Genomic DNA, 23,453 nt, shown 5'->3' on the forward strand with positions numbered 1-23,453 from the left:
GTGTTCAAGGCAGGCTGGATGGAGCTTTGAGCAACCTAACCTTCCAATCCAAACCATTCTCTGATTCTATGATGATACTTTGCTGCTGTCCCCTTCCGTGCACAGAGCAGGTTTCTTTAAACAAATGTCGTTTTCAACATGATTTGCTTAACACAGTGCCTGTATCCATATCCATGCTGGCTGCCCATGTTGTGCTCTATAATGGGAAGTAATTAAGTAACCAAGTAATTAAGATCCTGCCTTGTAGCAAAAAGAAGAGCTTGGTAGTTTTTTGCACTATTTTCTGCTATTTCAGCCAAAAGGGCCCCTTGTATTCTGGATGGTAGGAGCAACCACATGTCTAATCTTGCTTTTGCGGACCACAGTGTTGTCTTCACCTCTGCATGGTCTCTTATGTTCCAGAGAGGAAATACAATTTACCAAGCCAACCAGGCTTCTGGAAGAGATCAGTCCTTCAAGACTTCTCTTTGGACAGTATTTTTTCTACATTCCTAAAATATTATATGGAGACAGAGTGACTTATTGCAGAGTTAGCTCATTTTCTGAGACACTTCTGGCTGGAAAAAATGTTGAGTTTTCATCTTCAAGTTAGCTTCCTTCTCTGCTTTTCCATCTGACACTTTGGATTATTTTAATGATGGAGTAACCTTGATTAAATTAATTCCTCCCTACAAAAGCAGCTGTCTTGTGTCAAGGAATCTGTTCAACTATCTGGAGCACTTATACTTGCCAGGGAGAAGAGCCAAAGCACAGAGCTAGCAGAGGGAATGCCTGACCATACCAAAACAGCGACAACTTTGTCGTAACTCCTAAGTGTGAAGCTGAGGCTTAGAGGAATGTCAAGGGTCTGTCTCCCTGCCCCACACAGGGTTGGACGCTGCCTGTAACATGTTTCCCTGTTAGAAAAAAAAGGCTATCTGGCCTTTCCCATCTGCAGAGGAACATGCTTCCCGCAGTCCTGGGGACTGAGGTCTGAGGGGCTAAAGTTCATCCACAGCCAGGTTCCCTGCAGAGCTGCGTCTGAGCCACGCTGTACCCCTGGGCTGGCTCCTTGGGGGGGGCCACATGCACCCAAAGCCCAGAGCATGACCCTTCGTGCCACACCAGGCACACCAGGATGGCACGCTGGAGTGGGATCCAAGTGCTCCAGCTGCTGGGTGAGATGGTCAGGAATGGCAAGGGAAGGAAGCTACAGAAATGGAAAAACAATGCCAGCGTGGAGAATGAATCCACAGTCCGTGGTTCGCTTAAACGTTTATTTCCAAACCAAAGGTATTATTTAAGTTCAATCTTGCCTCCAAGCTTCCTTACTGCCAAACAGCTGTTCAATTGTTTCCCCTTTTAACAGTCCTTTTGCAATCTTATCCTTCACTCCAGCTTACTGAAGGTCCTTAAGCACGCACCAGCCATACACGCAAATCCTACTGAAATCAGAACTGCCTGCCACGTCTGAAGAGAGTTTGTTTTACAAAGAAAAGCCTTGGAAAAACACCAGAACTGCCATTTCTTTCTTGTTTTCAATCTCACAATATAACCATAGGCTAGACTTTGAAATTACTGGGGGTTTAAAGTATGAATGTATTTTTTCCCCACTCATTTCTTTTCCTTTCAATATTAATATGCACTGCAGTGGGTTGGATCCCTTTATAAAAAAAACAAACAAACAAAAAAAAACACACAAAAAAAACAAAAGAAAAAAAAAAAACAAAAAAACATCTCCTGCTCTGTGATTTGGGATCCCATGCGTTTCTTTTAAATTTATTAATACCAGATTTCAAGCAAGCTGCAAAATACTGACAAGCTCAGGCTTTTTCCTCTTTCACTTAGTGCCCATACAGGGGCTTCACAGCTGATGCCCACATGCTACAGCTGACCTTACAGCTCTTTAACTTGACCGTGTGCACAGGCGCAGTGGACGCCACACCAGTTGGGCAGCATTGTCCTCAGGCTTGCTAACGGAGGGGACCTGGCACGGCACATAAAGGCTCCCTGGCAGGGCAGTGGGCCAATGGCTGCTGGTACCAGGGTCTCCACTGCAAAGCTCCTGGCAGCATTGGGATGGCAAAGGGCCCCCGGACCCTGGTTTTGATCAGTTAGTGAAACCCAGTCATGGGGGTCCTGCGTGAGTGTCCCAGCATGCGGAGCTCACAGTGGCGGACGAACAATCGCCCTCTGCAGAGTATCTCCTGAGTATCGCAGCCCCACTGCAGGAGCAACCAGCTGCTGTGGCGTTGGCCGGGTGTTACCCCCTCCTGGCCTGCCATCCCGACACCGGGGACACCGGGGGCACTGCACCCAGGGATTACCCCACAACCAGCCCCGCAAACCCGACCGGGTGCGCTGGGGCTGCCTGGGGTGTTCCAGGGCTGCTGGGGATGACCACCCCACCCTGACCCCCCCACCCCCCCCCCAGCCCCGCAGGCAGCCCCAGCCCCGCCTGAGCCAGCGGTCCGGGCTGCCCCGGCTCTTTTTAACCCAGCTCGAGAGACTGCAGGGTTTTGCCTCCCTCTTTGAGCCAGCGCCGTTCAGCCGTGGCTCGTGTGCCCTGGAATAGAAGCAAGTACGGGAAAAACATCCACGTACTCGGCAGACAGCCTTAACCTCCACACTTCTGCGGCTGCTGCCACGTAACCTACTTACACTGCTTCACTTCTGTGCAAGGACCACTTAGCCGCAGCCCCGTTTGCATCCGCATTGCCACGCGGGCTGGCCCGGGTGCCTTGCCCCTGGCCGGAGACCTGCTGTCCCACCGGGCACAGACACTCCGCAAGCTCCGCACCCCAGAACAGACCGCATAAGCCCCCACGATGTCCCCCGCGGATGGCACACAATGGGCCCCAATGGGAGCGTAGCGCAGCGCCGAGGCCCGTGCAACGGCGGAGGTGAGGGCCGGCCGGAGCTAGCCTCTCCGAGGCGAGCCGGGCCGGGCCGGGCAGAACCTCCTCCGGTGTTGAGTTACAGCGCGGGCCCCCGGGGCTGGGTGGGGCGAGAGGAGCCCCGGCCCGGCCCGCCTCTCTGCTCCCTCCGGGAACGGGGTGCGCCGGTCCGGGTGCTCCGTCCGTCCGCTCGCCCGCCCGCCCCCCGCCCGGAGCGGCCTCCGGGGATGAGCGGGCTGCGGCGGCTGTTCCGCGGTAGCGGGCGAGCGCTGGCGTTCGTCTTCGCCGCCTCCGTCGTCTGGCTGCTCCTCGACATGGCCGCGCTCCGCCTCTCCCTCGGCGACGCCGGCGGGCGGCTGCTGAAGGAGGCAGCGGACCGCGGGCAGGAGCAAGCGCGCCCGTGGCGGGGTCCCGAAGCGTGGGCGGGCAGCAGCCAGGCCGATCTCCCTGGGCTCCGCCGCGGGCGACGCCGGGGCGTAGGGACGCCGGGCTCCCGGGCAGCTCGCCGGGAGCCTCTCCGGACGCCGAGTCCCCCGGCCTCCGTCGCCGGGACCAGAGGGCGGCACGTCGAGGGGGACCCCGCCGCTCCCCCAGGGACCAGGCCCACCCCGCCGGGGTCGGTTGTAAACTTGAGGGGCGGTGCAGGGGTCGTAGCGGCACCGGCAGCGAGCAGACCCCCGTCGAAGGCAGCGGCGGAGTTCGTAGTGGAGCCCACCGGGAGCAGAGCCGGGTCGCTGAAGGCATCACCGTCCCAGCCAGGCTCCCCCGACAAGCCGCATTTTCCTGACCTGCCTGGCGCGGGGCTCTCCGAGCCTGCACGGCGGGTCGGGGTCAGGGGGCCGGCGGTGCGGGGGCCCGGGCATGCCACCGAACCGAGTCGGCAGCAGCCCGCGGGCACGCTGATGAAGGGCGGCCTGCCACCTCGGTCAGCGGAGCTGGGAGCCCTGACTGGGCGGGAGCGAGTGAAAGTGGGAAAAAAAGAAACTTCCTCCGAAAACCACTTCATCCTTCTTGGCAAAGAGGGGATAAAACTGGACAGCCCAGCAGCCTCACGCCTGGGGTCTGACTCTGCGAGGAACATCACAGAGAGACAAGAAACACACAAAGAGTGGCAACTTGCTAATGAAAATGGGGACAGCACCCATGCTGTGAACACCACCACTGGGGCTGCAGCACTGGGTAGCTGGACACAGGGTGCAACGCAAGGAGCAGCTCCCAAGGTGCGTGCCGCTGGCAAGGATGGACAGGAACAGATGGGCACCAGCAGCCCGGGGACTCACAGGGTCTTGTCCATGGATGCAACACTTGCCCCAAGAGACCCGCAAGCTCCTGGCCAGTTTGGACACCCTGTTTCAGTCCCTGATGACAAACAAGAAGAAGCAAAAAGTAGATGGAAAGAAGGAAACTTTAATGTCTACCTCAGCGATTTGATTCCTGTAGACCGAGCCATAGTGGACACCAGGCCTGCTGGGTAAGATCTCCTTCTCTTGCACAAATACTTGTGCTGCGCTCAGTGGCTCCTGGAGAGGGCTGCTGGGTGCACTGTGACCTTTTTGTGCTTCTAGCTGTGAGACTGCTTTTGCCTCTCTATGTAGGAGCAGCCTGATATTAAAACTGGGTAAAGTTTGCAGGTTGTCTTAACCCTGAGTCCTGCCATCCAAAGAGGCTGGGGCACATAAGGTGGGCAGTGTGGCGCAGGCCTCTTTGTGCCTTAAAATACTTTATCTCGTTTATCAGGTGCAACACTGAGCACTGTTTGGTTTCAGTATTTGTGCATTTGGTTCCCAGAGCACCCCTGAACCAGCTGATTTCTCTTGGTTGTAGAAGCCACCTGCCTGGAGGTGCTCTCACTCCTTCAAGCAGCCGCTGCCCTTCCCTCAAGGTAGAGGCACCACAACAGCCGCCTCTGCCTGGAGGGACTGCTGGAGCCCTAAAAACAGGAGACAAAGCCACGGGCTGAGCTCTGATGTGGTCAAAAGGGGCACACGCTGGCCAGCAGTCAAGGCGGTCCAGGGGACATGCCTCAGAGCGATCCTTTATGCAGGCCAGCAGCTCTGCTGCCATTGTGCTACAGAGCACTGCCATCGGTACCCACTCTGTGGAGGCCGCTCAGGGACTTGAGTCTGGGCACACAAAGGGAGGAATGGAGAGGTCTGAGTTGGAAAATTGTTGTTGAGCTACAGCTGTTCCGGTGAAATGCATAGCTAATTCTGCAAATCTCAGTACTGTATTTAAAAAACACTCCCTCCCTGTAGTGCCCATAGAAAGGAAAAGGGTGAGGTGTGGGCAGCACCTTGCCCACTGATGGAAGGAGTCAGGGCCTCTTCTGAGCCGCTGTGGGGAGGATGGAGGGAAGGTGCTGCTTCAGGTGAATGGCAGGGTAATCTCTTTATACTCAGTTTTTCCTACTGCAAAAGTTTCTCAGCCCCTTGGCAAGTGAGAGACCTGCCACACACAGAGACCCTTTTCCCACATCTCTCTTCCCACACTTGCAGTGTATGGATATGGTGGGACGGGAGTTGTGCCATGGTTTGTCTCCCATCCCACACAGCAATGCACAGACATTCCCATGGCACTGCTCGTGATCACCATTTATGGTGGATAGAGGATGCCAGCTACAGGAGCCACCTGTGCACAGAAATGGAGCCATGGTGGCTCAAAGCACTGTGTTTTGGTCTTTGACCAAAAGTCCTGAAAGCTGTGGAGCAGAACCCAGAAATGCTTGTAAGTGCAGCCTGCATGCCACGGGTGCCACACACCTGCCCAGAAGGAAACAGCATTGCTGTCTGGGCGTCACGGGGAACGCCTTGGCCAAACAGGGGCGCGTCACTGACAGCACTGCCTGGGATGCATGCTGCTGCGCTGGGGCACGGGGCCATGGGAAGCTGCCCTGGGTGCCCTGGCACTGGCAGGAGCCTGTGCATGCTCTGCCCTTGGCTGGTTGGCACGGCAGATATCAGGCCTTAAGGGCCAGCTCACTCCAATGGCTGTTGACAGCTCTCAGGGATGAAACAGCATGTTACTGCTTTTGCTTCCAGTCTGTCCCAGTTTAAACTGCAGTTCCTCTTGTGATCCTTGCTGGAGTGCTGAACTAGACCACTGAAATTTGGCCAACAGGAACTTGCCCTGTCACAGCCTTCAGTGTGCCTACCAGTGTGCAATGCTTGCTGCTTTCTGAATTTTCTTACCATGGTGGTGCTTGCTGAGCCTCTGCAGAAGTGCATGCAGGGAGAGTCCCACCAAGGAGGAGCTGGACCCCATTTCAGCCCAGCACTGCAGTGCTGTGAGCGAAGGTCCCCATGTGCCTCTGACCCCTCCCCAGGCTACTGACATAGCTTCTCTGGGACAGTTGAGTCATCCAGGTTTAGATAAGGACCAAGATTTCCTGGCCTGGCAAAAAAAATGTTGCCTGCCGCATGCCAGAGCATGGCCTGGATAAGTTGGCATCCATGCTGGCAGGCATGGGGAAGGACCCTAGCTATGCCTGACTGAGCTGGGAAAGGATGGGCTGGGCACCCCCGAAGATCAGGTCTTCAGGGCCAGGCTACTTCTAAGCTGAGGCAGCAGATCAAAGGTGGTGCTTTCCCAAAGCAACTTCAAAGCCTACATTTTGTTGACTTTCAGAGTGATGTCCACAGAACATAAAGTCTGTGGGCTATTTTTGTTTAAAAGCCTGTTTAGGAGAGAAATTTCAAAAGGATTTGACTTCTATTTCCCCTTAGTTATATATATTAATTATATATACATATCTAAAAAATATATAGGTATGTATATGTAAGTTTATACTTAGAAAAGAAACAGCCCAGACTCACACAGGACATAGTGAAATTTCTTTAGCTTGGGGTCAGCAATAACAAACCCAGTGCTCGCTGCCCAGAATCCTACTTTTTTAGGCAAGAAGGGAGGAAAAGATGTTCCTCCATTTGAGGTTTCCCCTCACCCGGGCGCTTTCCAGCTGCCAAGGGTATGTGCAGGCTTTGGCCAAAGGCCTGTTTGCTGCTAATGAAGGAGCTAGGAGAGATGTCCTCATAGCAGGTCCTGCCTGACTTCATGCAGACTTTGTAGCTTGTATCTCAGCTGCGTTTTCTCAGCTGCTTTCACATCCCTCTCTCCGTGCAATGAAAGCTGTTGTGTTCAGCAGCTGCCACCTTATCTGTGGGCTTGTTCCCTCCTCCCACCACAAGCTGCCTCCTTGGGTTCGCTGTAGGAGCAACTACAACTCATCTACTTTCTCCTAGTTTAGCTGTCCCTTGTTGTCTCCTTCTTGCAAGTGACCTTCCTGGTTCAGCCCCTGCCTTCTCTCCATTGACCCTGTGAGTCCTGCCAGCATGCCCAAACCACTCTCCCTCCCCATACTGCAGAGGGGTCCCATCACCACGGGCCAACACCCTTAATGTTTCCAACCAAACCGTAATCAAACAGCACATCCCCTCCTGGCTGAGCCAGTCTTGGCTGATGTCTGAGGTGAACCAGGCTACAGAAGGAGAAGGAAAGACACGTCCCAAGGATTGTGACAGAGAGTAATTCTGGGGATATTTTCACTTATGGGAGCACTTCTGATTAGCTGTGAAGCCCTGAAATGCCTCTGAATTTCCTTCAAAACACCACATGGTCTGAGCTGCACGTCAGCACCCAAGCCAGCACCAGCCAAACCCGAGGGACTGTTCACGGAGACAGAAGAAGTCAGCTTTCCATATGCTCCCATGTACCTGTCTATTTTCTCTGTTGTTGACAGCAGAATGGACAGTGGTTTTGATTCATCACTGAGAAATCTGCATCTGCAGATTGGCTGGTGCCTGTCCTGCCTGTGGAGGTCTGCTCTGGAAGACAGAAAAACCTGCTATCAGCCTTCAGCTCATTGACGAGAGAGAAACCAAGTCCCAGCAATTCATGGATATTCTGGGATAAACTGTCAGTCTTGGGGAGAGGAGCAGTCTGGGGGAGAGGAGTGCTCTGCCAGGCATTCTGCAGGCCTGGAGATCCACTTAGAGATAGCAGAGCTAGGGAAGCCCTGCTCCCCAAGGCGCACAGCACAGCAGTGCTGAACTTTCAAATGGAAGATGAGAAAAGCTGCTCACTGACCTTTTGGTCAAACACAGAAGATACAGGCCTGACCCAGCCGTTGAGGTTTTGGCTGTTGCAGAATAAAGTGACAAACCCATGAGCATAGGAGGAATTTAATCATGCCTCAAACCCACCGATGCATATCGCTGGCTGTTTGTGAGGGGAGCAGGCACTGCATGCAGGCTTGGTACAGCCAGGCTGGGTGTCCCAGGAAGGCATAGGTGCTCAGGGCATGAGATACAGGGTGCTCAGGGAACAGACTTGCTAGTACTATCATATGTAAAATTTGTACGCTTGAGTGTTTTACGTTTCTCCAGGATGTCCTGAGTGATGTGCAGCAGTTGGACTGGGAAACTCTTCCTCACTGTCTGCATGTTTGATGAGTTGCTGTGCTGAGTAACCCTTCATGTAAATAAATGGCCGTTTCCCTGCATTTTGAACATAACACCAATTCTTTACTTTCAACGGGACTATCCCATGCAGCCCAGGATGCCAAGTACTGCAAGTGTTCGGAGCACACCAGGATCCTTTTCATGCAGGAGTCCCCGAGACCAGTGGTGCAGAGCTGGGATCAGCCTCACTTTTGGGGCCTTTCAGACATTTGCTCATTGAGAGGAGATATTGTCACCTGCAGGTAGGGAGTTAAAAGAGGTCCCTGTTAGAAAGGAGTGAGCACAACTTACCCCATGGGGTTGCTCGCAAGAAGGGCCCTGTGGGATTGTGTGGGGAGCTCCCCCTGCTCAGTCCTCTGCTCCCTCTCTCAACAAAATCCTGTTGCAGGGCATTGCCTCTCTATTTCACATTTGGCATCTCCCCCCTCCCTGCGTTTTTTCCCAGAAAACAGTAAGCCTGGAGACTTTCAGGAGTGCGAATGGCCATCACCTGTGAGCCTGTGTTGCCATTGCAGGTGCTCTGACCAGCATGTTCATGATGACCTCCCAAACACCAGCATCATCATGTGCTTTGTGGATGAAGTATGGTCCACCCTCCTCCGCTCAGTTCACAGCGTTCTCAGCAGGTCTCCTCCTCACCTGATTGAAGAAGTCATTTTGGTGGACGACTTCAGCACTAAAAGTAGGTGAAGCTTCTTCTGCCTTTATGAAACTAATATAACTTGAGGCCAAAATGCAATTTGTTCTCTGTAATTCAATTCTGAATAGAGAGAAATCACATTTTCTCCTTTCGATGTATTGAAGTGCATCCCCATCCTGCTCTGTTCTTTCCAGATCAGGGGGTCAGAGGTCAGATGGGCACTGGGAGTGGCTGTGGTGGATCAAGCTGCAGTTCTTGCCAAGCAGTCTGCCAGACTTTATCATTCACGTCTCTTCCATCCTAGTCTACTCACTTAAACAGCTGCTACGTATACAGCTGTGCATCACTAAGTTTACACACGTGTGCTGCTTTGCACATGTGCGGGAGGCTGGTAGACGCACTGCAGTCCAGGAGAACCATCTTTGGGGCATCCTGGACCAAGGACTTGAACGTTCATGAAGATGCTGTCATCCTTCTCTGTGCACCTTCCAGATGAGTGCCCCATGTTTTCAGTGCTGCACTTCCCCGGTTGCTCAGAGAACGGTATAGTTGCAGTAAAAGCAGTGGTGAGCCAGGCATCTGCACAAGCACAGCAGCTTTGCATATGCACTCAGGCATTTTGTATGATATTGAACCTCTGCTTTGTAATGCTTTCACTCTCTACTGGCTTAAGCCCTTGAAAATGTAGGACTAATGTAATTTTCCAGCTGCTGGTTCTTCTGTGCTCAGCATTGCTGTAATCTGAGTAGCAGCAGCAATAACCTACAGCAAACGTGTCCACAGATGTTTCACCTTTGGAGCTTTTCAAAGCTTTTAACTGGTTTTTGAAATGCAAACAGTTACATTCTCCTGAAAAAAACCTAGAGAGCACTAATAAAGCCCATCTATGGTGGAGATTGGGTGTCCTTCCCACAGACCAAACGGTGTAAGTGGGTGATGGCTGGCTCTGAACAAAGCACTTTTCTCCCCAGCTTCCTCACACTCTTATTTGTGAGAGTTCACCACCGGCTACCTCCACAGCCACAGAAAGCCATGACTAAAGCAGCCTGAGAAGTGGAGATATGTAACAGAAAATCCTTGTGCAGTTTAAACCCAGGCAAAGCCTTTAAATGTGGTGCTTGCTATCAAGAAATATGTAGAGCATTAAAAAAAAATAGGCAAAGTATTTAGAACCAGATTTTAATTGTGATTATAGTGCAAGGGAGAAAAAAAAAAGTCATTTTGGAGTTTTTGAGCGACAGCTCTATACCTGGTTTGAATCATGAGCTACTCGAGTGATGCCACTGAGATTTTGCTCATGACCTGTCACCAAAATCACTGCACTTCATGCTCTCCACTGTCCATGTGCTGTGCGTGCAGCGAGTCACTGCATTCCCCCACACTGGCTATGCCTGCCTTTGCTGCATCTACTGGGCTTGTGCGGAAGCCAAGTGGATGCTTGCTGTGCAGGGAGCAGGAGACGATACCACCACCTGCAGCCCATCCTTTGGAAGAGCATACCCAAAGCAGCCAGACAGCCCATGGTGAGCCCCCAGGACCAAGTAGCATGCCCATTGCAGAGTACCCGGGACACACGTCTCCAGAAGAGATTTTTAAACTCCAGCTGAAACCTGCTGGCACTGATGTGGCTGGGAGTTTCACTGGAGAACAGGCTCAGTCTCCAACACCAGAAGCCCTGCAGCTGTGCCCAGATGTTCACACCCCAGCCCAGAGGATCCTGGTGTATCTGAAGGTGCTTCCAGGGACATTCTACCCCCTGCTTTTCACCTTGGAAGTGGGTGCGAAATTGGTAAGACATCCTCACCCTCTCCTCCTTCTCTGCAGAGTACCTCAAGGAGAAGCTGGACAAATACATGTCGCGGTTCCCAAAAGTGAAGATTCTCCATCTCAAGGAGAGGCATGGTCTAATACGGGCCAGACTGGCAGGAGCAGAGATTGCCAAAGGTAGGATGAAAGCCATTTCAGTCTTGGCTGGAACCCCCACAGGTGCTGATAAGCCATCTCTGAGCTTTAGTCTCATCCCAGTGAGATAATGGCATCTCTTTGGTATGTAAAGCACAAGGATCTGACAAGTGGTAGAGCTTTGTCTTGTCCAGCACCTCAGCACAGCCCTAGCAAGCCACAGCTGGGATCTCCAGCCGTGCCACCTTGACTTCGTTGCCTGCACAGACCAGGCTGTCTTGGCATTGAAATGGTCATTTCTGCTGGGAGCCATCCCACTTCACTCTGCTGGCCTCCATGGCTGAGCAGCAAAAACATGCTCTGAGCTATGGCTGGGAGGGTTTTGGGAGCTATGGCTCATGGCACCATCAGCACTACTGTGAGCTCACAGGGTGTCCAGCCAGCATAGGATGGGAACAGGGAAGGAGCACCTGGGGCCTGATCCTACCCTGGCCTCTGCCACAGGCACCATCCTGACGTTCCTGGACTCACATGTGGAGTGCAATGTGGGGTGGCTGGAGCCACTGCTGGAGAGGGTCCGCCTGAGCCGGACCAAGGTCGCCTGTCCTGTCATCGAGGTCATCAGCGACAAGGACATGAGGTAATGTGGCTTGTGGCCTTGGGATATCCAAAATCCATGCCAGTGGCTTGAGTGAAACCTCTTACTGGGACCACCAACATACTAATTACAGGAAGACCCAGGTCCAGACCTCCTAACTGGCCTTCAGCAGCATCTCACAAGGGATACATCATGTTGCTGTGCACCAGAACTTAACGTCAGCAGTGGATTTGGCCCCTTCATTTATCCCACACACCTTTTCCCTTTTTCATGACTTTTAGTACATGAAGAGGATTCCTGATGAAATTTGTTAAAATCTCATTTTAATTATGTACAGATATTCATCTTCACTCATTAAGGGTGACATTTCAATCAGGAATGTGACTCAGAATTAGTCATCCCGATCTTTTCTCTGTTTAGTTACATGACCGTGGACAACTTTCAGCGTGGGATCTTTACTTGGCCAATGAATTTTGGATGGAAGCAGATTCCGCAAGAGATCATTGAGAAAAATAAAATCAAGGAAACTGATATAATAAGGTAAAAAAACAGCAAATGTGAGAGCTTTGTGGTCCGACCTGTTCCTTTGTTAATAACTTAGTGACAAAGGCTCCTTCAATGCCAAATGTTGTTCCTTTGCCTGCAAGGACAACAGAGACAGGCACTTTGTACGCTGTGGGCAGTCACATCACCAGACATGGGCAAAGCCCAACAAGCCTTTCTCACCTCGTGTGGCACTGCTGACATTTTGCTGGTGTTACTGGGGCTGGGGGAACGTATCATTGCATTTTTCCCTTCCATGTCCCATTATGGTTTTCAGGCTGGGTAAAGCCACTCAAATACAGGATCAGCAAAGTGACTGATCAGGTAGTGTCTTGCTGTCCCTGTAAATGCAGCCGCAGGTACCATCCCCCAGCATTTAGTAGCCCACAGCTTCTCAATGATACCCTTGTCAAGGCAAAGGGAAGGGGATGGGCATTCCCTGACCAGCTGACCTGCTGTGTGGCCTGTCTGTTCCCAGGTGCCCGGTCATGGCAGGTGGCCTGTTCTCCATCAATAAGAAGTACTTTTTTGAGCTGGGAATGTATGACCCAGGGCTGGATGTCTGGGGAGGTGAAAATATGGAGATTTCGTTCAAGGTATGTCACTGTCATACACCTGCATCCATGCCAGCCTGGCTCTGATGATGGGGCTCAGCCAGGGTCTCCCAGAGGGACAGCCCACACTGGAGACGCCATTTGTCCTGGTAGTTTACTTAGTTTTCTACATCTCTTCTGGCTTGCACAAAGCCAGCACCCAGCATTTGCATGTGTTTCTATCAAAGCAACCTCTGTTTCTCAGGTCTGGATGTGTGGAGGAGAGATTGAGATTGTTCCATGCTCCAGAGTTGGACACATTTTCAGGAACGACAATCCTTATTCCTTCCCAAAAGATCGTGTGAGAACAGTGGAGAGGAACTTGGCCCGCGTTGCAGAGGTCTGGCTGGATGAGTACAAGGAGTTATTCTATGGCCATGCTTACCATCTAATCTTGAAAAACGTGGATGTCGGTGACCTCACTCAACAAATCCAACTGCGAAAGAAGCTTCAGTGCAAAAGTTTCCAGTGGTACCTGGAGAATGTCTACCCAGACCTGGAAGCGCCCCTGGTTAAAGCCAGTGGTCTGGTATGTAGCCAGATAACTTGCTGCCCTTCATTTAAACATGTTTTCAGTGGCTAGCTACACACTGCCAGTACACTGAGTTGTTTCCCTGGCATTTGGTAACATTACTGAATATTCAATATGTCACGGTGGTCTGGATTCCCTAGTGTTTTTATAAATAGGTCACAGTCACAGTTCCAGGAGACAATTTCCCTTTAAAGAGCCATTTGAGTGTTTCAACCCCAGATGAGCTGCCCCTGTGGCAGACACGGTCAGGGATGTGCACCAGGGCAGGGGGCCAGTATCCTCCCTACCTGCGCAGCATTTTGGCCACGGCAGGAGAGGGAAGTGGTTTATCGGGCAGCCCCGGGGGCCTGGAGCAGGCAAGGTTTGTACCGGTGCTCTGCTGCCAGCAGAGCGCAGCAGAAATCCGCTTTTCCCCTGCGCTGCCTGCAGCCTGAGGAAGCCCGGCATCTTTGCAGCGCGCAAGAAGCCTGTGCTTCGGGAGAGCTCAGTGGGCAGAAAGCACAGTAAATGTTAAGCCCTGCTTCCACAAGACTCTTACTGGCTGATAAGTGGATCAGGCTCCATTTCTCTTCCGCTATCTCTCCATCTCTGCTTTGGGAGACTCCTGGTGATCTCTGGCACCAAGTCCTCCTTCTGCAGCTATTCCTCAGGTGTTCAATGTCACTTTACCAACATTAAAAGGTCACTTAGACAAGAATAAAATATGGGTTCTGAATTTGGCCCAGGCTTGAGCCTAAGCTGAATATTAGCTGGTGCTTTGGACACTCAGAAACCTCAAATATTCTGCCCAGAAAAGATGCAGCTTTGATTACAAATTGCTTATAATGGCAATTACAAAAGTAAAATATTTGGTCTGTCAGAAGAATTTCAGTGATTCCAGGAATGAAAACTAAAGGGTTTTCTGCCTGTCCTAGCCATTGCAGTCTGCCAGTGCCATGGCAGGAGCAACACTTGCTTGAGAGGAGGTGGCCAGAAGCCGGTGACCACAGGTCTGGCATGGCTGGGGCAGTGAGAACAAGAACGGCCTGTCCCCTCCGTCCCTGCCAAGGCGCACAGTTACTGCACCAGCCCTTCTGGGAGCCAGGAAATAGCACATCAACCATTCAGCTGTGTTTCAGGCTTGTTTATGGGCCAAGGGCTTAATGTGAAGGTTCACTGTCACAGGGAGCCCTAGGGATCAGGTCAGGCTCTCTGCCAGCTGCAGTGTGTTGCTTTAATGATCAAGCCATGAAGGTGTGAGAGGGTAGCTCTGCAGAGAGCATGGGGAGGGATGCAGTGCTTCCTCTGGTGACCTCTCAGCTCTCACAGAAAAGCTGTAGGAAACTGCTGGTTTGGGGCGCTTCAGCAGATTATGAGCAGTGCATCCATTCAGACGCATCCATCCATCTCAGTGTGACAGTGGCTGCAAGCAGAAGAGCCAAGGGCTGTCTCTCTGGCTCCAGAACTTGTATGTCCAAAAGCCCATGTCCCTGCATTTTTCAGAAAGCACTGTTTGGATTAGACTGAAGGATTCAGTGAAACATGGGCTTAAGTGACATTTTTGAAAAAGAATTAGCAGTCATAATCTGAGAACATAACCCCACCCCCCCCCAATTTATTGAGAAATATTCACTTTTTCAGCTTTTTTTTTTTAATCAGAGCAGTAAAACAATGTCAAATTCAGTGCAAAGCAGTTAGACCATATATAACCTGAACCAAAACCTCAGTTTGTCAGAGGTGTTTTTGAAAATTTTCAAGATACTGCCTTGCTTTGTCCTGATTCAGGCCACCTGAATTGCTCTTTTATCTTCATTCTCAAAATTTAATAGGGCAGAAAATCTGTTTTTCAGCTAGCTCTGCAAATTCCAGCTGTGCTGAACACTGTCCAAAGTTACTTGAGAACTGTTTTCCAAATAGCCTATTTATTTATGGGGATTAATTCATAGGTTCTTCAGAAATTCTGAAAGAGAAGGAATGACGTTTGCAAGGAATTGGAGATGTGAGTGGCCCCGGGGAGTTATTTGAGGAGTTGGTGATGGTGCCTGCAGACTGCAGCCAACCAAATCCTCTTATGGCCGTGAGCCCCTGCAGTGTGGTAGACTTCAGCCCAGGAACTGGAGTGGGCTGGCAGAGCTCAGTCCAGTGTTTTCAGCTTTCCCATATTACATCCGGTACTCCTGAGCAACCTCTGAACACACCATACAAACAGCGTGAAGGAAGTGCCCCTTTGCAGACCTCACTTTGTGCAGATGCTGGCGCTGGGCAGGTGCTGGATGCTGGCTCACCCATGAGGGATGGTTGCAGGGAGAAAGAGCAAAGAGAAGCCAGGGAAGGGAGCAGAGCCTGATGCTCACTTGCAGCAAGCTGGGGGCTGAATACACATGCTCAGGGAAACTGCGCTACCGAGGGTGCAGTGCTTACTTGTCCTCTCTTACACCCACCAGTGCAAGGTAACAGCAGTTCAGTTACAAACAGTTAATGATGATGTTCCTGCCAGGGTTCCCACTCTAGGGGACTGTGTCTCCATTTCTCCATTGATGGTGGGTACCAAGCCAACCAACCTGGATGGAAAACAGGAAGCTGCCTTGAGGTAGGGCATCAAGCACATCACATACAGTGATGGAGTTGTTCCCTGGGGCCATCTGTGGAGTCTGTGCCCAGCTGGGAGGGGACCACCAGGCATTTGTGTCAGCTGCATGTATTGGTTGCTTTCCTCCTTCACGGGGTAGCAGTGGGAAGAGATTCTGCAGTTGTTACTGTTGGGAGCTGTTTGGTGATTTGCAGAACAGGAACATGAGCTATATCAAAAAAAAAAGCAACCCAGAAAAGAACGTGTTTCATCCAGCCTTAAATGTTTCTGGTAAGGGCTAGTTTCAAGTTTTTGTTGGTAGAAAACGTGTAATGGACCAGATATGCATTTACATACCTCTCCAACACATCATCTCTGCTTTACTTAATTAAGTGGATAGTACCAGTCAGTGTCTCTGAATCCAGGAGGTTAACTGCAGTATAGCAGCCTCTCCTCTTTCTTGGGAATTTATGTCTGAATTTGAATTTTGTTCTGTTTTCCAGCTTGTTAACAAAGCCATGGCAAGATGCATCACTGTGGAAAACACAACTCTAGCTTTTGAGGCATGTGATGTTAACAACAAGGTAAGGATACCCTGCATACTGAGTATGTAATACTATATTTTGTGCATGGCGTAGAGCTCCTGTACCTTCCTATGGTGACCTGCCCCTCCCTCAGGAGCTAAAGCAGTCCTTCCCATAGGGCACATGGCCACACGATGCCTCTACACATCTAGGGGCAGGAACTCCCTGTCTGCAAAGTCTGTAGCCAGCCCACAACCCCGGAACCAGCAAATTCAGCTGGAATAGGAAAGTTTGATAAAGCCACGAGCCTGCACATGAAAATAGGGAGAAACATTTAAATAAAAGCCTGTGCTTTCTGTGCTGCTGCAAAACATCCAGCTGCCCTCTGTTGCTCGATGGGAAGCAGCAGCTGTGGACAGTCTTTCCTTTCCTCTATAGGTAGTGTTTTTTACGCAGGTCCCTGCTAATTGCTCTCTGCTCTAGCACAGGCTGGCTTGAGGGTTGGGCTTGTCATGTCCAGGGGTTTGTCTGTTTGCACCCCAGTGCTGGGGTGCAGCCAGGGGAGGTGGCAGGGCAGACAAGCACACAGCAGTGACTTTGGAGTCAAGGCTGCTGTGCAAGGAGTCACTCTCATAGCCTGCGCTGGGGCTGTTCTGAGCTTTCTTGCTCTGCAAATCCATAGGAAAGGTCTTCCCATGGATCACAGCTTTCCTCATCCCCTGGTCCTGGGTGAGGACAGGAGAAAAGTGAGAAGAGCATCTTCTGGGGAGCCTCTGCCAGCTGCCATCACCATGCAACCAGCCCTGCTGATGGAAGGCAAGTGGGGTCACAGCTCTTCCCGGTCTCTCCCTGCAGAACCAGAAGTTCAACTACACCTGGCTGAGGCTGATCCAGCACGGAGAGCTCTGCATCACTCAGGCTGGCACTGTGGAAGCACTGGGCCTGCGCCACTGTGAGGGCAGGAGCCGCAGCCTGGCATGGCTGCACAGGTCACTGGCAGCCTTCCAGCCAGAGCTGGTAAGTGCTGCGCTGGCGAGGGCAGCCACACCATGGCCTCTGTCCCCTGGATTGTGTTAGTGTGCTGGTGTGCAAACTGATGGGCAGCTGCAGCCCAGTGCAAGGTGCAGGATATGCCCTGGCTGTCTGGTCCTGGCTTTGCCGAAGTCTTTTCACCTGGAGTTAGGCGTTGGTCCCCCAGCACCAGAGCCTTTCCTCAATGGGATAGAGATGCACATGCTGGTGTTGGGTTGCATTATATCCAAGTGATGCTTGCTGCGACATTGGGTTTCTCAGGGCTGGGGAGATGCTGGCCATGTGAGGAAGAAATGCTTTACTGTGAGAGTGGTGAGGCACTGGAAAACACTCCCCAAGGAAGTTGTGAATCCTGCATCCCTGGCGGTGTTCAAGGCCAGGTTGGACAGGACCTTGAGCAACCTGGTCTAGTGGGAGGTGTCCTTGCCCATGGAAGGGGGGTTGTAACTAGATGATCTTAAGGTCCTTTCCAACCCAAACCATTCTGTGATTCTATGATTCGCTCTGACATGACAGTAATGGAACATCCCTGTTTTACATAGAAATCATCGATAGTACTTTCTTGGATATTACTTGATATTTATTGGTATTCAGCTCACCAGTGCCTTTTTAAAAGAAAGCATTTATGAAAAGGAAAAGAATGGATACTTACATTTATTGCCTGCACTTGTAAAAAAGCAAGTGAGTCGGGACTGAATCTCCATCAGCCTGGTGTAAGTAGTTGTCCAAAATGCTATGAAATGGCATACTTTATATTTAAGAAAGAAATACTTTTAATTTAAAAAATAAAAAAAAATGTAGCTAAATTATACACTCACCATATATTGCAAAGTTCCCATTCCTTTTTAGTCTGAACAACCGAAACTTTAAAAGCTAGAGCGCCGCAGTGCCAAGGCTCACCCTGGGTGTTTTGTGAAAAATACATGAAAATTGTCATCTGCTTAGGAGTCCAGGCAGCAGTACCAGTGCACAGGCACTTTTTGTCTCCTGTTTCAGCCCTAGCTCACCTCAAGCCATGAGTTGGGTGCACTTGGTGGTCCCAGCCAGAGCAGGCGGCTGGGCATGAGCAGATGCTCCCAGCTGTGGCAGGGGATGGGTCTGGCCACCCAAAGGCACAGGCACCACCATCCTCCCCAGGACAGGCAGCCTTGGTCTGTGTGATTGTGTCAGCCTTTATTAGTGCCAGCAGTAGGAAGTCTGAGAAGCAGCTCAGTGCCTGGTGATGTTGACTGAAGGAATTAGTGTGCTTTACCTTCTGATGTCACAGTTATTGTGTCTTATTAAAGTTGTGAAGTGCATTTCCTATATGCACAAAGATCCAACTTTTGCCCAGACAACACTTTACATGTCATTTCAGGAGTATTTCATTGTAAGTAACACTGCAAAGCTAGGAGGTAACACAGAAATGTCCTCACCTTTGGCAGCACTTGCAGCATTGTCTTCCTAGCCATGTGGGTTAAGTAGATAAAGCTAAGCAGATGTGAAAAGCAAGAAAATGGAGATCACTCAGACTCTTCATTCTTTCACAATCCAATTTACTGCCCCAGCATTTGAACTTCAGCACTGAATTATCTAGCATCCTTTTCAATTCAGTAAATGTGCTCGGAGTTCACCAGCCAAGAAACTCCAAAATACGAAAATCAGTCTCCTGGTGTATGTACCCCTATATAGCATGTACCATCTGGAGTGATTTCCTTTGCATGGTAATTTCTGCTTGGACAGTGAGAGAACTAATCTTTCCCTTCCCAGTGAATGAAAGCTCAGGAGGTGTAGTATGATCCTGGCTTGGCAACAGGCACCAGCTTTGGATCCCACCCAGAAGTCCCTGTAAGTCAGCAAAGAGATCTTACGTATTAGGGAATCATGAAAAAAGGGCACAGCATCAAGAATTAAGCTTTCTCAGTGGAAAAATAGAGCTGCTGCCACACGAGTCCTAAAGCTGAAGCTTACCTAAAGCCCTCTCTCTCCCCTGCAGAAAGACCACATCATCTCGGAGCATCTCCAGCAGCTGGCTTGCTTGGAAGTGGATCCCTCTCACAAAGCCCTGAGGGTAAATGCCTGTGACTCTGCAAATCTTTATCAAAAGTGGCAGTTTGGCAATTACTATGCAGACTGAAGGGAACACAGTTGGACCAGAAACACTGTGTTTTCATCTTGCAAACTCAGCAAGGACATCTGTGTGACTTGTGACAGCAATTACAAAACTGAAAGTTTATTTCCAAATGATAATTGAAATCTGTCATTTAAACCAGCATATTGAGAGATCAGAATACCGAGAGCAGCACATCTGGTTTAACGATATCTGAAACATAGGCGTGTTTTTCCTTCACTGTGAGAGACTTTGGCAAAAGCTCAAATAATTTTCTGTATTATTAAATGGAAATATTTTCTAAAGTCCCCCATCCTACTGTAAGCAAACCTTCAGCAATTCCCCCTGGACAACAGCATAAGCTACAGGAATACTTCCAGGGATCAGCAGTCTGTAAACAGCAAGTGGGGCTGCTTATTCTTCCACAGAAAATGGAAGTTTATTGACCAACACATTAAAAAGATCCATCTAACATGCCTGTTCTGGGTCTGGCTGCAGGATCCTACCCTGTGGGACCCACTGCCTCTGACAGATGAGTATCAGGGTTCCTTTAGGAATTGATTGCTTATTGAAAAAGCCTTCTTTTAATAATGGGGGGCAAATATGGGTCAATAAGCTGCCCAGCAGCTGAGGTAAACGGGGCTGTGGAAGGGGCAATGAGTATGCCTTGCCCACACCCCCAGTGAGGATGTGGGTGTCTTGCTTTGCTTGCAGGTGAGAGGAGCTGTTGGGGAGGCAAATTGGGTTTATCCTGCTTTTTGCCAGTGACACGCAGCAGAGGCCAGCTGTGTCTTCGAGCCCCAATGGCTTTTTAGTGGCTCCCCCAGCACTGCTGCAGCTTTACTTGGCCCCTGGCCAGGGTACTGTGTTGCATTGGTGCCTGTGCTGGAGTCTGGTGATGCTTGGTGCAGCCCAAAGCAGGGTGGCTCACCCTGCTCCTGCCACGGCCGTCCCAAGAGAAGCTTTACCTGCCAGCAGCATGAGCCAGGCAGCTCTCCCCATCGTGGCATCCTCCCACTATGGAGGGGAATGGAGGGAGGGCAGAGACCTCTGTCAGAACGTCTCACAACCTAAAACTTCTACCTGTAGGCTCTTGGGATGGAGGAACTCAGTGAGGGCTTTAATTCAAAAAGGGTTGCAGAGCACAAGTGTGTGCACATATATGTGTGTGTGTACATGGCATTTCAGAGGGACCACTGCAGAGGTTAATACAGTGGGATGAGCTGCTGCACAGCCCGAGCTGCACAGGATGGCCAGGCTCTGCACACCAGAAGTCCCTCTGAACTTACTGTTAAGGGCAATTTTTTTCTTACTGTGAAGCTTTTTATCCCCAAAAGGCATCACCAGTTTTTGAAGGGATAGATTTGGTAGGAGACTAAATTCTGCTCTGACAGCACAGTGAGATGTGTCCCTGGCTAGATTTCTTCCCCATTTCCATTAGGAAGTTCCTGCTGTGGGAGGCTGCTCCCTGTACAGATGTGATACAGGGATGTACAGGGATGTGGTACATCGTTGTACATTGACACATCCTTGTGGTACATTGATGGTCACTGGAGAAGCTCATGCTTCTCCTCCTGCCTTGCTGTCCTGCACTGGGGTGAGGATCACAAGCCACTGGGGATCCATGGGGCTGAGCATTGCACTTGGTTCTCATGCCACTGTTGACCACAGCTGAGTCTCCACCTGCATTCACAAAACCCTTGTACCTTTCCTTTGATTTTTCATGTTACCTCTCACATGGTGGATTAATGCTGACAGCATCTGACAGACTGAGTCTGCCAAAATATTGACTGGCCCAACAGATTTTCCCTATTGGCTCCTATTCCAACTGTCTTCCTGATTTTCTCCCTCTTTTAGTGCAGATAGCCTGCAGTCACCATCAGAAAAAATGACACAGATGTTGTTTGTGCAGTCATCTTTTATCAGGAGCATGAGTTTCATCAAATTCTGTTTGCTGACATTCAATCATTTGTCACCAAGTAGGCACCAAATGGTCATATGTCATGGTCACATTCCATTGCCAGGCTTGTCACTTGCATTCTGATGCCCTGTTTGCGTAGATGCTCACTTCCATGTTGGTATCTTTTGCTTAAAGACCGGAGCGTGCCTCCGGGGCTGCTGGCAGTGAGCAGTGGCCCTGCTGCTACGCAATATTGAGAAGCGTTCCGATTGCACCAGTCAGCCTAGTCTTCCAGAAACAAGAGCATTTTCTCCATCACACTCGGCAGATGTGGCAACAGAAGTCTCCTTCTACCCAGTGAGCTGCCCACTCCTTTTACCATCTCCACTGATGGCACCTGGGTGTGCATCACACCTTGGGGGGCATGGGGAGGCTTTGGGATCACAGAGGGGAAGGAGGAAGGTACCATGGGTGGGAAGGACCAGTACTCATTCTGGGGACAGGCACCACCATCCTCCCCCATGTCGGCAATGGGAAACAGACACAGCTTTTCTGAACAAGAACAAATGCTGTGGCAGGGAGGGACACTGCACATCATGCTGTGCTTCCATCAGTAAGTACCCTGAAACAAAGCGGCATGCTTGGAGGCCCCATTTGGTTTGTTAAAAAAAAAATAGGAAAAAAAAAGATTAAAAAAAGGGAAAAAATTATAAGAGATGAAGCATCTTCCTCTGCACCCTGTGCATTAACTGTTTCTGTTAATTCAGACCCTTTCCAAGGGGTCTCTTGCCCGAGTTAATGCCAGGCTGAACTGCAAAACGCCTGTAACCCCTTGATCAACATATTGCACCCACCCGCCCTGAGGGTTAGGTGGGAGGGGGAGTGTTTGCAGGCAAGGCCCTTAGGCCCCTAAAGCATCCCAGGACTCAAGCTACCAAGGAAAGCAAAAGAAGGAGTTGCAGTTCTCAGCTGATCAAATGCTGCTTTCCAAGGTAAAAAACTAATATGTTTCTTGACAGTTTCAGCAAGCCCCCACACTCCACTGGAACCTGAGCCCACAATCAGTTTGCCAAGCATCTTATCCCTGCACTTGCCCAAAATGTCTGGAAACTGTTTTGACTGTCACCTAGGGTATAAGCCAGACATTAAAACTGTTACAGACAGATGTGTGATAGAAGGAAAAAATACTCACCTGCTGTTGATAAAGCAAGCAGGGGGCCCAGCCCGCCTGTGCAGCCATGTGAGGGAGCAGGAAGGTGTCCGGCTTAGCCAGACAATTCCCTGGAGGAGATGGGAATCGCGACAGCAAAAGCCCAGGCAACAAAATGCTACTGTCTCTCCTTCCACTCTCCTCACCCAGGGTTGGGTGGGGAAGTATTTGAACTCCAGCTTTCTATCCCTCTGGGCATCTGCCTGTTCTGAGGCTTTCCCTCTCTTGGCCCCAGTGCTGATCTTTCCACCCTCCTTGAAGAGTACCTACTACAGCAGCTGTGCCTTTTGCTATGGTACAGATGTCTTTTCCTGGTGTCTCACACTGCTGAAAGTCAGCTGGGTCATCAGCACGAACCAGGGGCTCACATCCCACCCATCCAGCCTCAGCAGCTTTTCCAGAGCCAGGTGCAAGCAAGCGCCCGTATGTGCTGTTGATCCCGATGAGCACAGGCACATCCTGCCCATCAGCCCCTGGCCTTGCTGTCCCTTTAAAACACCAGCTTCTCAGCAATGCACAAAGGTGGGCACTTGAGCTCTGATTTTTATTTTGCCATGGGGTTTCATTGTTTTGTTCCCTATTGCACTTGCGGATAGCAGTAAAGCAAATTTGTCACTCACATTCCGAAGTGCAAATCAGGCTGGATGGCATGGTGGGGAGGTAGTGGTCACTAGCCCCACCTCAACCACTGTGCCAGTACTTGAAGCTGAGCTTGGCCAGCTCAGAGCAGCTCTTTGGTACCCACAGCCTCGGCAAGTCACCGACAGCCCAGGCAATGGCCACGTCTTCAAGAGAAATGTGTTGCTCTTAGAGGAGCCGCTGCAGGAGGAGCGATGGGGGGCAGCTGTCAGCGCGCAAACAAACCCACAGTATAAGTTCATACAAGCAAACCTCTGAACTTCCACAACCCAAAGAGTGAATAAACAAGTCTGAATAGCACAATGAGGGCTGTGTCTGGTTTGTACAATACAGAATTGCCATTTATTATTTTCACATTGCCAATAAATAAT

The 23,453-nt window shown here is 50.6% G+C and overlaps 1 protein-coding gene across 1 annotated transcript; it reads left to right on the forward strand.

The window, feature by feature from the left end:
- Positions 1 to 3,079: 3,079 nt before the first annotated feature.
- On the forward strand, positions 3,080 to 19,641 carry GALNT5 (polypeptide N-acetylgalactosaminyltransferase 5). The gene is made up of 10 exons (XM_057415688.1): positions 3,080 to 4,347; positions 8,848 to 9,014; positions 10,797 to 10,916; positions 11,379 to 11,514; positions 11,893 to 12,012; positions 12,494 to 12,611; positions 12,814 to 13,137; positions 16,192 to 16,272; positions 17,068 to 17,229; positions 19,220 to 19,641. The coding sequence occupies exons 1-10, from the start codon at positions 3,104 to 3,106 to the stop codon at positions 19,358 to 19,360; spliced, it is 2,613 nt and encodes an 870-aa protein (XP_057271671.1). The 5' UTR covers positions 3,080 to 3,103; the 3' UTR covers positions 19,361 to 19,641.
- The last annotated feature ends 3,812 nt before the right edge of the window (positions 19,642 to 23,453 follow it).

This window comes from Pezoporus wallicus, unplaced genomic scaffold (genome assembly GCF_028554395.1).
Source record: "Pezoporus wallicus isolate ANWC-B61680 ecotype Strahan unplaced genomic scaffold, APGP_CSIRO_Pwel_v1 contig_736, whole genome shotgun sequence".
Lineage (NCBI taxonomy): Eukaryota > Metazoa > Chordata > Aves > Psittaciformes > Psittacidae > Pezoporus > Pezoporus wallicus.